We start from the raw sequence: 14,897 nt of genomic DNA, 5'->3' as shown, positions 1-14,897 counted from the left end.
GTTTAGAAGCAAGGCAGAATTGAAAATGACAGGAGAAAGACCTATATTAACATTTATTTTTTGATGTTGGGACAACCTGGCATAAAGGACATTCCACTGGGCTAGGAGTGGCTCTGACAGTATGATTTGTTGCAAATGGTACCCATGAGACACAAGATTTCCTTACGTCACAGAAAAGACATGAGATTATAGATCCCCTCCTGATGCAATACCCACCAAGGAATTTTTTCTTTTCCTCCAAAGTCAACTTGTGTAAAGCCTTCCAAAACATCACTATGGTGGGATGTGAACTGTCATATCCTTGTTCGTAACGTGCATTCTAGAGAAAAATGCAAAAAAAAAATATTCAGGAAACAAACAAACAAAATTTTAATTCCAACCACTTGGCCTTTATGATGTACCTTTTCAAATGTTTCCCAGTCGTAATCTGTATTTCCAATAATCACATCCCTGAGTTCTTCAGGATGGAAAAATTCAATAATCTCCTTGTCACACAATTTGTAAAATCCTCTTTGAAACTCTTCATAAACTGCCTTTACAGAGATGTTGAAGATGTAATCGACATACTTAGAAACGTAGTCTCTCCTTTAATGAAACAGAAAATGATTTCAGCTTACTGCAATACCCTGAACAAAAGTGGGGGAGGGGGTGAAAAGGACGATAAAAATACAGTAAGAGACAGTGGCCTTGGGGTCCGCCTGGCAGCTGCTGCAGAACCTTCCCCAAACAAGGGGAAGGCGGCCACCTGCGCCATCTTTGCACAGTTGCCGGTGTGCAGCCCCGATTCTCGAAGGAGGGTCTGCAGTGCCACGAGGGGGCTTGAGATATCCACCGGTGTGTTACTCTTGAATAAAGCACGAGAGCTTTGGAAGTCCAGCTGGGGCAGTGCCCCTTCACAGAGATTCAGGGCTAGCTAGCCTGGTGACTGAAGGCCTAAGGTTTGGAATTCTCCTCTTGGGGAAGTGCTGTTGGGATGGCTGGTCTGCCCAGGTAATGGTTCCTGCCACTGCAACAACGGGCTGGGACAAGAAGTGGAGAGCAGCGTGCCTTCTACCTGGGTACTGTGAATTTTGCTGACACAAAGGATGTCCTCCACCCGGTGTTGGACAGATCCTAGGAACTGCACATCTTTCCTGCATTAACCCATGTGAGCAGCTGTCAACCTCCGGGGGATGGGGGGAGGGGACTGCCTAGAAATTTGGGGGCCAAAATGAATTAGGCGGCCTTTACTTGGTCTTATCAAAAGGATACCAATAAAATATTTTAAAGCAGAAAAAAAAAAAAAAAGGAAGAGCTAGAACATCTAATAACTGGGTGCTTACCATGTGCCACGGAACTGTTAGAGCTGTTTTTTTCATGTACTGTCTAATTTAATCTTCATAAAACTCTGCAAGGCAGGTTCTTACGGCATTTTGGTAAAGAGGAAAAGAAACTGAGACACAGTGAAGGTACGAGATTGCTCAAGGTCACACAGTTAAGAGAACTGACAGATGAGAAGAGAAAAATTTTGGAAGAATAAAACCGTCCCTGTTCTCTCTGGAGAATGGGCTTGGGAGACAGGGGAAACTTCCTTTTTTATACTCTTTTGTATTGTCTGAATTTGTCAGAGTAATTATTTGCGCTTAAACACAAATAAAGAGGTGATTTATACATCTAGCTCTGATGGAGTAGCTCGTAGCAAATGTTCCCAGTGATAAGAACTGGAAAAACCCAGGTAATGTAACAAAAAGCACATCTAGCTCCAGGTTTCCAAATCTAAGTCAAGACTCAAGAGGCCTTTGGACTAAGACAGAAGGGAAGCTCCCTCCCTGAGGTGAGCCCAGCACTTACCTTGCAGCTTCTGCCTTTGGGCACACTTGCCAATCCCTTCGGGGAAAGGGGCCAGGCAATCAGTAACACTATGGACAAACTGGGCTGTATTCATAGAATACAGCACAGAGCCAGAAGTGTTCTATTTCTTGATCTGCATGCTTATAATTTTGAACTTTTCTGTATGTTATATTATAATTAAAAAGTTTTTTAAAATAAAGAATGCTCACTAGATATTTCTCTGCCACTCTGACCAACTATCAGGGGAGCGTTCTATAATCGCAAACTCTATGGCTTTAAATGGCATCCCATAAAGTATTGGGAAGTCAAGATACCACAGTAACATCTAATAATATTAACAAAACTAAGCGCCTGCTATGGACCAGACGCCACTGTGGACAACTGTAGGTACTGGATAAACAACGGTGAGCGAGACAGACCAAGATCCTGCCATCATGCAGCTCCTTAGGGCTACGGGAAACACTGATAAGTGAACAAGCAAAAAATCCTAAAGGTACGTAACGTGTGACGTGAAAAGAAAAAGTAAAGCTGGGTAAGGGGATAAAGAGAGAGAGGTCAGTGGTATAATCCTAGACAGGAAGATGAGGGAAGGCCTCTCCAAGAAAGCCATTTCCTTCCCAGCCAGCATACAAACCCTAGGAGGCACACACATACACACAACATGAACTGATTCTCTGCCTTTTTGAAAAATGATTAATTAAAAAACGAAAATTATAACTACAAGGAATTTTTAGAGCCCAGTGAAATAAATACAGTGTATAAACAAAACAAATACTTCATTTCTTTGTACCTACTTGTTAGTCTGGTCGACAGCTATGTGACTTCCATTAGGAATTAAGTCTACATCATTTTTGTCCCAATGCACCTGTAACCACAAATGAACTCAGTATCTCCAAGAGAATCCCGAACAATCTATTATCAACAAAAACACTTTGGAGCATACCTCTTTTCCTCAAACCAGCAAGGTGGTAAAAAATTACCACCTTTATCATGCAAAACGAAAAACAAGTTTTTAAAGGAACTTGAACTATCTATTTTAACTGATCATATTGAATAAATTAATTGGACAATTGCCATATCTCACTATTCACTTTACACACCACAGACCTAGTATGGCAGATTTGCAAAAAATGGCCATAAATTCCTCCCATCCTGGTATTTACGCAATGTGATTTTGCAACACCTCCCATCAAGAGGGCGAGTCTATTTCTTCGGCTCCTGAGTCTGGGTGTGGCCACGTGAAGTACTTTAGCCAAAGGGACCTGACAGGAGCAAAAGCTTGAAAAGCAGCCTGTGTGCCTGGGCTTGCCATCTCCTACTCGCCGTAACCCTGCGACCACTCGTGAAGAAGCCACAGCTAGCCTACTGGAGGATAAAAGGGCACTAGAACAGAGAGAGCTGTTCCAGTCGACACCCCCTCAGCCAACCAGCCCGCTGGCCACCAGGTGTGTAAGCAAGGCCACTGTGGGCCAGGCGGCCCGCCAGGTCAGCCCAGTCCAGACACCCCCAGAGTCGTGTCTCCTGTTCTAAGCCACTCAGTTTAGGTGTCGTCTGTTACTTAGTAAAATCTAACTGATACACCCAGCTCATGAAAAATGAGGAAGAACACCTTTTGTACTAGCTTAATTCAGTGTGGTTTTTTATTAAAGGTAAGTAAGTATAAAAATGGTTAATCAGATTAAATATGAGCTGTAATTTGATTTTCACTGTTACTCACATTAAAATGGATGTGAAATACTTCTCTGAAGTCATCGCCTTCATCATCCAGAAGTGTCTGCAAACTCCTAAAGAACACATGATTTTATTCTTCAGATGTCAATAACCATGATGGCTAGAAACATCATCTAAAATAAATGTTGGGCTTCCCTGGTGGCGCAGTGGTTGGGAGTCTGCCTGCCGGTGCAGGGGACATGGGTTCGAGCCCTGGTCTGGGAAGATCCCACATGCCGCGGAGCAGCTGGGCCCGTGAGCCACAGCTACTGAGCCTGCGCGTCTGGAGCCTGTGCTCCGCAACAAGAGAGGCCGCGATAGTGAGAGGCCCGCGCACCGCGATGAAGAGTGGCCCCCGCTCGCCGCAACTGGAGAAAGCCCTCGCACAGCAACGAAGACCCAACACAGCCATAAATAAATAAAAAATAAATAAATAAATAAAAATTAAAAAAAATTAAAAAAAAAAAGTTTAAAAAAAATTTAAAAAATAAAATAAAATAAATGTCAAGGGCACGCTTACTCCCAAGGTGGGAGGTCAGGTTCAGTTCACAGAACCTGTTTCTGTGTACCGATAGTCTAACGAGGGCCAGACCTCAACCGGAAGTGTGAGATTTGGAGGGTTATTTGCAATTCTGCGGGCTCCTCACACAATTCCCAGCTCTCTTCCCTCCACCCTGTCTGCCTTACCCAGTGGCAGGAGGCTCCTACTCAGAAAAGGATCACTAACATGCCTACTGATTCTGAAACTCATCCACCCTGGTGTTACCTTTCTTTAAGCTTTTAATAAACGTTACTTACAGAATAATAGATTTCCTTTTAATTATCAGGTATCACTTGACATTTTTAGGAGTGGGTGGGTCAAAGGACCTTCTCTATACCTCCTGTCCCAGTATCTTCAAGCTTAAGACAGACCTGAAATTTGACCACCTGAATTGTTTCAAGGCATCTGTGAGAACAGAGGTTATATCCGAATGGAGAGCAGCCTGTCTTTATATTTCCACCTTTATAAATACTTTTTTTTTTTTTAATTTTTTATTTTTTGGCCAGGCCACGCGGCATGCGGGATCTTAGTTTCCCCAACCAGGGATCGAACCTGCATGCCCTGCACTGGAAGTGTGGAGTCTTAGCCACTGGAACGCCAGAGAAGTCCCTATAAATACTTGTAAAGTAATACACGGCATACTATATTATGTGCTCCCTCACTCATTTATTCATTCAACAAACATTTATTAAGTATCTGGTACAGCAGGGATAAGGGATGTAAAGCTGAGAGTAAGACATTATTATTGATTAAATCCTGAGACTTATAGGTAAGATATGCTGATAAAAATCTTACTACAGTGCTGTCAGATATGTGCAGCTAGGAACGATGTAAATGGTACAGGTACAACTTGGGAGAGCTTGGTTAACTCCTTCTGAAGGGATGCGTGTCATCGGGGAAGACCTCTGGGAGAAGGTGGAATCCAAGTTGATTTCTTTTCCCTGCTGGATTTTTTATTACCGTATTGTGCCAAAATGTTGGATCCTTTTTTTCTTTTTTTTTTGGCCATGCCACGTGCCACACGGCTCGTGAGATCTCAGTTCCCCGACCAGGGATTGAACCCAGGCCACGGCGGTGAAAGTGCCGAGTCCTAACCACTGGACCGCCAAGGAATTCTCTAAAATGCTGGATCTTTTATTATGGTATCATGATAAAAACAGACCATGTTTTATTGTACTTTTGGGGGGTTGAGGGAAAGTAATGGGAACTCAGCTGACAAAACTGGATTCATCATAAACTTGGTTCATGATACTCTGTCTTTATATGTCCCTGTACGGCTCATTTGCTTATTTATGGGTATGTTTATGAAGAACACCTGTGAACCTGACTCCCCAAACAAGAACTAAAACATTGCCAGTATCTTGTACCTGCCTATAGGGGGTACCTCCCCTTATCCCATTTTTCTACCACCCCCAAAATGTTATACATATATCTACAGTTTGAAGAGTATCTTTTCTCTTTGCTAAGGTATCTCTTGATGAACAGAGAACTTCTTTCATCTTATTGCAGTTAAATTTATCAATCTTTCCTTTAATGTTGGTATTTTTATGCCTTGCTTGAGAAATCCCAATGGTGAGAAAGGTAACTGCCCATATTTTCATCATCATTGCATTCAATATTTAAGTCCCTTATCCACACAGAGTTGATTCTATTACGTGATGTAAGGTATCTGTTCTCATTTTTTTCCCAGGTGCATTAACTGAACAGTACTTCTGTTCCCACTGATCTAGCATACTACCTCTAACAAAGTGCCATGTGTATAGGGGTCAGGTTCTATGCTCTCCTGTACCATTGGAAAGCTTGCACCAATATCATACTGCCCTAATTAATACAGCTTTCTAATGACTCTTGATATCTGGTAGGCCAAGTTCCCCATCTTTATTCACCTTGCAAATTATTTTTGGCTATTCCTGGCCCCTTGTTCATCCATGTAAATTTTAAATAAGCCTTTTTTTTTTTTAAGCCTGCTGGGATTAAAATAGGAGTTTTATTGAATATAGAGATCAGGGATTCTCAAAGCATAACCAAGACCAACAACTTCTGGGAATCCCTGAGGCCTTTACAGGGGGGTCCACAAGGTCAAAACTAATTTCATAATACTACTAAGATGTTACTGGCCTCCTTCACATTCTGTCATGAGTACAGAACAGAGTTTTCCAGAGGCTATATGATAGCGAACAGAATGAGCGTGTATTCCTGTATTTAAAACATTTATCACTTTTAATTTCTAATATTATAAATACTGACAAATGTAACCAACATAAGTAAAAGCTCTTTGGGGGCCTCTCTTAATTTTTAAGAGAGTCTTAAGACCTAAAAGTTTGAGAAATGCTAATATGGGTTTAGTGGTCTTTATTCCGTTTATGTATATTAAGTTATTTAGTTTATTAAGTCTTCTTAGGCATAAGCATTATTTATGTCATTTTCAATGTTTTCAGTAAAAATTAACAACAAATTTATCTACTCCTTTCCAAATTTGGTGCTTTCAATATTTTTTTCCTTATCTTATTAGTATACTAAGTATAACGATTAATAGTTGGATTCTGGAGCCAGTGTCTATGTGTTCCAACCATAGATCTGTCACTGTGGGATCTGGGGCAAGTTACCTAACTTTCTTCCCTTTCAGTTTCCTCATCTGTAAAATAGGGATAATAATAATAATAGAATCATACTACCGTTCTCATTCTTTTAGAAATCCCCATAGTATTCCATTGCATAAATATACCGAAAACATTAATTCCCTCGCTGAAGAGCCTTTAGGTAGTCTACATATTATAAACTATCTAACACAACGTGCACTAGCAGACGTATTTGCATGATCGCCTATTTCTGAATGTGAAACGTCTAGAGGTAGAATTGCTGGGTCAAAGCAGCAAACATTTTTTTTTTATTCCAAGCACAGTAGTCCCCTCTTAGCCATGGTTTTGCTTTCCAAAGTTTCAGTTATCTGTGGTCTACTGCAATTTGAAAATATGAAATGGAAAACTGCAGAATAATTCATCAGTGTTAAACTGCAGGCCGTACTGAGTAGTATGATGCACTCTCACACCAGCCCTCTTTGTGCGGTACGTCAATCATCCCTTTGTCCAGCGTATCCCACCTGTTGGTCATTCAGTAGCTGCCTCATGACCACTGTGGTATCACAGGGCTTGCGTCCACGCAACCCTTATTTTACTTAATGACGGCCCCCAAAAGCAAGAGGAGGGGCGCTGGCAATTCGGACGGGCCCAAGAGAAGCCACAAACTGTATGTTTTCAGTGAAAAGGTGAAAGTTCTCAACTTAGTAAGGAAAGAAAAAATCAGATGCCGAGGTTGCTAGGATCTACAGTATGAAAGAATCTTCTACCTGGGAAACTGTGAAGAAGAAAAAAGAAATTCATACTGGTTTGCTCTTGCACCTCAAACTGCAGAAGTTACGGCCACAGGGCATGGTAAGTGCTTAGTCAGGATGGAAAAGGCATTAGATTTCCTCAGTAAGACGTTCTGAGAGAGGGAAACCACATTCACATAACTTTTAGTACAGTATATTATTATAATTGTCCTATTTTATTATTAGTTATTGTTAATCTCATAGTGTGCCAAATTTGTAAATAAAGTTTTATTCTAAGTATGTACATATAGGAAAAGACATGGTGTATATAGCATTCGGTACTATCCACGGTTTCAGGCGTCCACTGGAGGGCCTGGAACGCATCTCCTGCAGATAAGGGGGGCTACTGTACTGCCATACTGCTCTCTGACAAGGAGTTACCAATTTACAATTCCACGCACAATTCTTGAAATCAGAGTGAACCTTTTCCCAAATCCCTGCTGACACTACACAGCGTCAGTATTTCCAACCACTGTCAATTTGAGGTCCATATTAGCCTCTCACTTTAATATGCATTCCATGATCACTTAATTTATGATTATCCATGATCATCTTTATTTATGAACCATTTCTATTGCTTCTTTTGTAGGTTACCTTCTTGTATACTCTGTCAATTTTTCTTATGGATGTGCAGGAACACTTTATTCAGCAGGGATAGTAACCCTTTCTATTATATGTTACCAATCAATACGTTTTGTGAGGTGGTGGCTTGTCTTTTAACTTAGAAATAAGTTTTCATTTTAAAGATGATGACATGAAACAACTTTTTAAATAAACATCAGGACTTCGCTGGTGGCACAGTGGTTAAGAATCCGCCTGCCAATGCAGGGGACACGGGTTCAAGCCCTGGTCCGGGAAGATCCCACATGCCGCGGAGCAACTAAGCCCGTGTGCCACAACTACTGAGCCTGCGCTCTAGAGCCCGTGAGCCACAACTACTGAGCCCGCACGCCACAACTACTGAAGCCCATGTGCCTAGAGCCCGTGCTCTGCAACAAGAGACGCCACTGCAATGAGAAGCCCACGCACCGCAGTGAAGAGTAGCCCCTGCTCGCCGCAACTAGAGAAAGCCCACACACAGCGACAAAGACCCAACACAGCCAAAAATAAAGAAATAAATTTTTAAAAAAACAAAACAAAAAAACAACTTTGGAAAACATGTCTCTTTAAAATAAATAAGTAAATAAATAAAATGAAATAAAATAAGCATCACTTGCAGGTTTTGCACCAAGGTGTAACCTGTGCTCTGTCCTGACTGTCTCTGCTCAAATAAACCAAAGGTTAATGCAAACAGTGAGGACTGACTATACGAAAAACCAACTTTTCTTAATTTTAGAAAGTTAAATTATTGTCTAACAATTTGACAAAGTTAGAATCAGTTTAAAATACCCAGAATGCTACTATTGAACATGAAAATACTACTGGCATGTGTGTGTTTAAATATTTATCTAAATATATGTTAGACAAGGTTCTGTAAAAGGAACTATGTTAACTCACTTTCCCAAAACAGGACTGAGTTCTTTCAAGTCTTCTAATGATGGCGCTTGGTCCAAAAGTCTCTTAAACAGAGCCAGCGGGAAAGGGATGTTGGCAACATGGCAACTGAACAGGCAGAGTCCACACAGAACCCCAAAGAAGAAATAATTCTTCTTCTCAAATTTAGGCTGAAAAGAGAAAAAAAAAAAACCTTAACGTATCATGAATTTTTACCAGTACAATGGAATATTTATATCAGGTAAACCATTTTTCCCCTTTCACAAAATCGAATCACAAATTAAAACCAAAAATCTTGAGATAAGAATATTTAGGGTTTGTATTCAATTATTAAGTCAATTTAAATTCCTGCCACAGTTCTGGTTACTGAAAACATTAATAGGATGGGGGTAACGAGATAGGAGAGATGTTGTTTAGGCGGAAAAGCTGCAATGAGTAGCAAATTAATCCTAGAGTTCAAATGCGCAGTACAGTGAGTATGGATAACAATACTGTATTATAATCATCAAATCTGCTATGGTACTAAATCTTAATTCTCCACCACTAAAAAGAAATAATTATGAGATGTGATAAAGGTGCTAATTACCACTACAATGGCAATCATACTATAATATAAATATATCAAATCAACATGTGGTACACCTTAAATTTATACAATGTTATATGTCAAATATATTTCAATAAAAAATAAAAGTATTAACAGGAATAGAAACACATGAGGCTCAGTAATCCTTATAAACAAAGTTTTTGCAATTTCTTTTCATAGGCTTTACCTTCAAGTTCATTGGGAAAACAGAACAAAGAATGAGTGCCTAAGAAAGGAAGGGTTCGTTTTTACCTATACATTCTAGAAATGGTCAATACATATATATTGCTTAAATTCTCTTGTGTGGACTTGGAAACCCAGGGAAAGAGGACCCCCATTTTAGAGAAAATAATCACCTTTTTAGAATTAAAAGTTATCTCCATAATTACATCAATAATTCCTCTTCTAAAATACAACAGTCTAGAAAACCTAATTTTCTATGGTATATCCCCATACCTCTTCTCTCAGGAAATACCTACACCAAGAAAAGAGGACTTACCTTGACAGGAAACCACATGTAGGAAGCCTCTTCAGGATATGTGAACATCCCATATTCTGGCCGGGTCATTTCTTCAAAGAGACAATGGAAAAACTCTGCTCTGACTCCTCCATGGTCATATCCAATTTCTCCACTAAATGAAACCTAAAGAAACAGAGCAAATAATGCATCACTTCCAGAGCTCTGTATTGCTATATATTAAATCTCGTTTAATAACTATTTGTGGACCCAAGTATTTGGGAGGTACTGGGTGGGGTAAGCAAATTACTTGTGTTAGCGTATTGAATTTTCTTACTAATTCTAGGAGGCCAATGAGGCTTCAAGAATTTAAATAACTTTCCCAAGGTTATACAGCTGCTAAGACTTTTTTTTAAAATAAATTTATTTATTTTATTTATTTTTATTTTTGGCTGTGTTGGGTCTCCGTTGCTGCGTGCGGGCTTTCTCTAGTTGCGGCGAGCGGGGGCCACTCTTCATCGCGGTGCGCGGGCTTCTCATTGCGGTGGCTTCTCTTGTTGCGGAGCACGGGCTCTAGAGTGCAGGCTCAGTAGCTGTGGCTCGCGGGCTTAGTTGCTCCGCGGCACGTGGGATCTTCCCAGACCAGGGCTCAAACCCATGTCCCCTGCATCGGCAGGCGGATTCTTAACCACTGCGCCACCAGGGAAGTCCCCAGCTGCTGAGACTGAATCCTACGGGTGACAAACCTGAGAGCCTGAAGTCTTTACCACTAAACTGACCTCAACTGGCATCATTTTTATAATCATCAGGTACATTAAGTATAATGAAAATAAACATAAAGAAGTCATAAATATCAGAATTTTCAAAAAAACTGAAAAACCAGAGCACACGTATTTACTGCCTTGGCTGTTGATTCCATAAGGAGGCAGCGTCCCACCTGCTGACACCAAGCCCTCCTCAGGATGATTCTATTATAACCCATCTTTGCTCCTTCAATTACTAGCTCTGTTCCTTTCTGCCTTTCCTTCTTGGAATCCTTCACTTCAGTTTACAAATATGTTAAGGTCTCCCTTATCCTTAAAAGAAAAAAAAAAATCTCAACACCATTGTTTCCAGTACAGACAATACTGGCTTCCTCTACTGTAGGTTGCCAAACTTTGGAGATTAATGTACACCAACTTCTAAACCCGTTTCTTTCTCTACTTAAATGCTTCTCTCCAAGAGGACCAAGAATCTGTGAATCCCCAATTCCAAGGACTTGAGTTTCTCATGTCTCATCTTGATTTCACCCACTCATTTTACACTTCTGGCCGCCACCTCTTTCTTCACACTCTTTTCTCCCTTGCTTTCTCTTATGAAGCACTATTTAAGCTTTCATTCCTCTCTTCTTTTTCATGCTGCTTTAATACCAGAAATTCCTGCGGCTCTATGCTGGCACTTCTATCCTTACTCCTACCCTGCCCCTTTATATGGGCAAGCTCCTTAACCTCACAAAGCGCGTTTTCCCACGAGATCATCAGAAAGATTAAATGGGATAACACAGGTAAAATGTCTCACACAGTCTGGAAAATAGTAGCTGCTTATCAAATGTTACCTAAATTTTTAAAACGGATGAATGAAATATAAAAATGGAACTAAAATAACTGAGTGGGCTGGCTGGCCGACACAGTTCAGAATCATGAGTTCACTAGATTTTTAAAATATTATCTATGTGCAAAAATACACAGAAATGCCAACTCTAACTGCAATCTCCGTACTTTTAAAATAGCATCTTGAGCTTTGGTCAAGTCAATCATTCTTTAATCTGAGTAGGACAAGTGATAAACTAACACCTCGAATCAAAAACACTCTAATAAACATTATCAGGAAAACCCTGACTTGTCTTGATTAACTGGAAAGTCTAGAGCCGGATGGTCGGGCTGAAATCCTGGCTCTGACACGTATCAGTCGTGTCACCCTGGGGTACGTTACCTCATGGTTCTGCACCTCAGTTTCCCCATCTGTATAAGGAGGAAAAAACAGAACCTTCTACACAAGGGCAGACGTGACACAAGTGCAAAGCTTTTACAGTAGTTCCTGGCCCAAGGAAAACATTCATTAGATCTTCTAGTTGTTATTATTCTGTGCCAAGTATCTATTAGTAAGACAAGTTATATAGTAGCTAAACCAAAGATCGTGATTCATGAATATTCAGGACATGGTGATATCTACAATTATACCCTCAAAAAACTACGTAGTCAATAAAGAGAATGCTCTCTCTTCAACAAAGCAACCTGGGTTCCTGCAGGAGAGCAGAAACAAACTCTCAGTTCTCCTCTGGGTCACCCCATCTCACCGGAACCTTCACAAGGTGATGACCAGCCAGGCTTGCTCGAGCCTCACGAGGGAATGGACCTCTTAGGGCTAGTACTGGGCTATCTACCTGGCCAGGTTGTGGGGAGGACGACCATTTCACCTGCCGCTCCTCAGCCAAAGTGTACTGACAGCGCTCACCTGGAATTCACAGGTAACTGGGGGAAACCAGGGGAACTCCAATACAGATAACCCCAGCAGAAAAAGGGAGATAATTCCCTCTTTGGAAGGCCCGTCATTACATTCTTTTATGTTTTCTGTCTTAGCAGCAAAAACATTAAGTAAGAATTATACTTTACCAGTAACTCCCTCCTCAGATCTTCATTCTCAAACTGATTTAGCTGATTCAAAACATCCTCAATCAAGTGACCCCTTCTGACTGTTAGATTAAAGGTGGGCAGTAAAGCAAATTCAGACCCTTCTTGTTCCACAACGCCAACCAACCTCATAAAAGCTCGCAATCTCTTCTCCTGGGAAAAGAAAAATGTTTCACTCCATTTCACCGTTTGCTCCAAGTAGATATTTACGAAGTAGAATAAACCGGTTCAGTGTATTATACGCGCGTGTCACAAACATTTATGAAACGAGCCCTATATACACCCCTGGAGACAGGCTACATATTCAGTGTTCACCCCCAGTGAGCAGAAGATACATGAGACACAGGAAATGAAAAGCTCTGCGGGGCTGATCTGGGTGCGCAGGAACGTGACCAACCGCGGGCTCCTCTGGACCACTGCATCCCGTAAACACAGTTATGAGCACTTCAGTGACCGACTGACGATCGTCAACAGGCTAAGAGACTGACTAGTGAGCCCGAAGCAGTGAGCTGAAACCTAGTGTTCTCATCAGGAAGAGAAGTTCAGACGTTTAGAAAAGAAGCCTGCTGCAGGAAAAGTGCAGGATGAAAGACCTCTCTAGAGATATACTTTTCTAGGAGGAAAACTCAGACAAGAGATTTTAGGGGACAGATAATCTACGAAGTTACCATGACAGAGACAGACCCACAGACTGACAGACAGACACACAGACCGTCCCATCTGGAACCAAATGGCAATTTGGGATCATTAACGTCTATGTCTCCTAGCAAAACAGAGAGAAATCAAATGCCAGTTCTATAAAATAATTACCGGAAGCTTGTTTAAAATCAAGAGAGAATAGTTACAGAGTTGAAGCAAAATAAAGTTCTCATATCTTTTTTCTTTCCATTTTCCTTTGTTAAATATTTCATTAATGGTCTTACTTGGAACTTATAAATCAATTTCCTATTTTGTTTTATTATGGCAACTGCATTATGTAAAGGTATCTACTTTTATGACATAGATTTGAATATTATTCATGCATAGAGATATACAGATGCATATATAAGCACAAAAGTGACAACAAGCGCTAACACTTTTGGGCACTTTGTGAGAGGCACTGTTCTAAATGCTTTACCTATATTAACAAATTTAATCCTTATAAAAATGCAATGAGGTACATTTTCTGAGGCATTTTCAAGTGTACAATTTTAAGTTCAAAACCCCTTGCTGGATACGCGGACAAACAGAACCAAGTCAGCTGATGACAGTAAGTACATCTGGAAGGGAAATACTTTTCACAAACCTTTATTATGGCATGATCACAGAGTACCAGCCATTTCTTTGGGTCTGAATTTCAAGAATCCTCTGTCACCTCTATTCCCACTACTATGTTTTCCCATTAGATTGGACCTTCTTATGTACTGGTGCTAATCCCAATCAAGCCCATGTCTGCCACGCGTCTTTGAGTACCATTCAGAAGACTACCGGCGCCAACCTCAAGGCAAAAGCCCTACAGCTAGGCCCAATCTCTGTCCTTTGCTACTGAGGCCCTAATATGCCTCAAGGCCAACCCAACTCAAATTGTGACAGTCTCTCTAGCCTTCTTCATTAGCGTATAAGCTTCTTGAATGCTATGACCACCAATGGCTTCACCAGTGGGTGGCTCCCTTATCACTCCTCTATTATACACTGGAAAAGGTACTCATCATTTGATTTGCTAATGAAAACAAAGAAATAGGCATGCATACCTCTATTTTTAAAAGCGAGTCTGCATACAGTAGTTTAATTTTCGACAGAATATTAAAGATAAATGGAAAATGACTGAATACGACAGGATAGCGGATGTCCATTGAAGTGTCCTAAAAAAGGAAATGACAACAATTTTGATAAATGAAAGGACAGAGAAATCTTACGCCTTACTTCTTAGCCTTAAAGCCCTGACGGTTTCAGGTCTCAGTACTTAGAGCCAAAGCAATCCAAAATGCTCGTCAGTAGTGCTCAGATATATAAAATTCTAAGAAAATGTTCTATATATATCAGTGAAAGGTATATAAAGCTAGTATTTTCAGTACTCATTTAATTTCACCATTAATTATAAACTCTGGACATTTTCCCAAAGAGTCTATTCTGCTGCTACCTGCACTTCTGAAATGTGAAATTAGTTCAGATGCATTTGGTAAGCAGGGGAGTGACAGAATGTAGAGAGCTGGTTAGCTCAGACAAGATTTTTCCCAGGCAAAGGACGATGTGCTAGGAGT

General features: G+C 40.6%; 1 protein-coding gene across 1 annotated transcript in view; it reads right to left on the bottom strand.

Annotated features, from left to right (window-relative positions):
• The window catches only part of HERC5 (HECT and RLD domain containing E3 ubiquitin protein ligase 5), a 42,233-nt gene that overhangs the window by 1,115 nt on the left and 26,221 nt on the right, over positions 1-14,897 (bottom strand). The window contains exons 15-22 of the mRNA XM_082461674.1: positions 14,388-14,498; positions 12,640-12,810; positions 10,031-10,174; positions 8,949-9,115; positions 3,548-3,614; positions 2,625-2,695; positions 402-585; positions 217-319 (exon numbers count right to left, since the gene is read on the bottom strand). Of these exons, the coding sequence (XP_082317800.1) occupies positions 217-319; positions 402-585; positions 2,625-2,695; positions 3,548-3,614; positions 8,949-9,115; positions 10,031-10,174; positions 12,640-12,810; positions 14,388-14,498 (1,018 nt within the window). The remainder of the gene's footprint in view (positions 1-216; positions 320-401; positions 586-2,624; positions 2,696-3,547; positions 3,615-8,948; positions 9,116-10,030; positions 10,175-12,639; positions 12,811-14,387; positions 14,499-14,897) is intronic.

This window comes from Balaenoptera physalus, assembly GCF_965194825.1.
Source record: "Balaenoptera physalus genome assembly, chromosome: 5".
Taxonomy (NCBI): Eukaryota; Metazoa; Chordata; class Mammalia; order Artiodactyla; family Balaenopteridae; genus Balaenoptera; species Balaenoptera physalus.
This window is presented reverse-complemented; position numbering and strand designations above follow the sequence as displayed.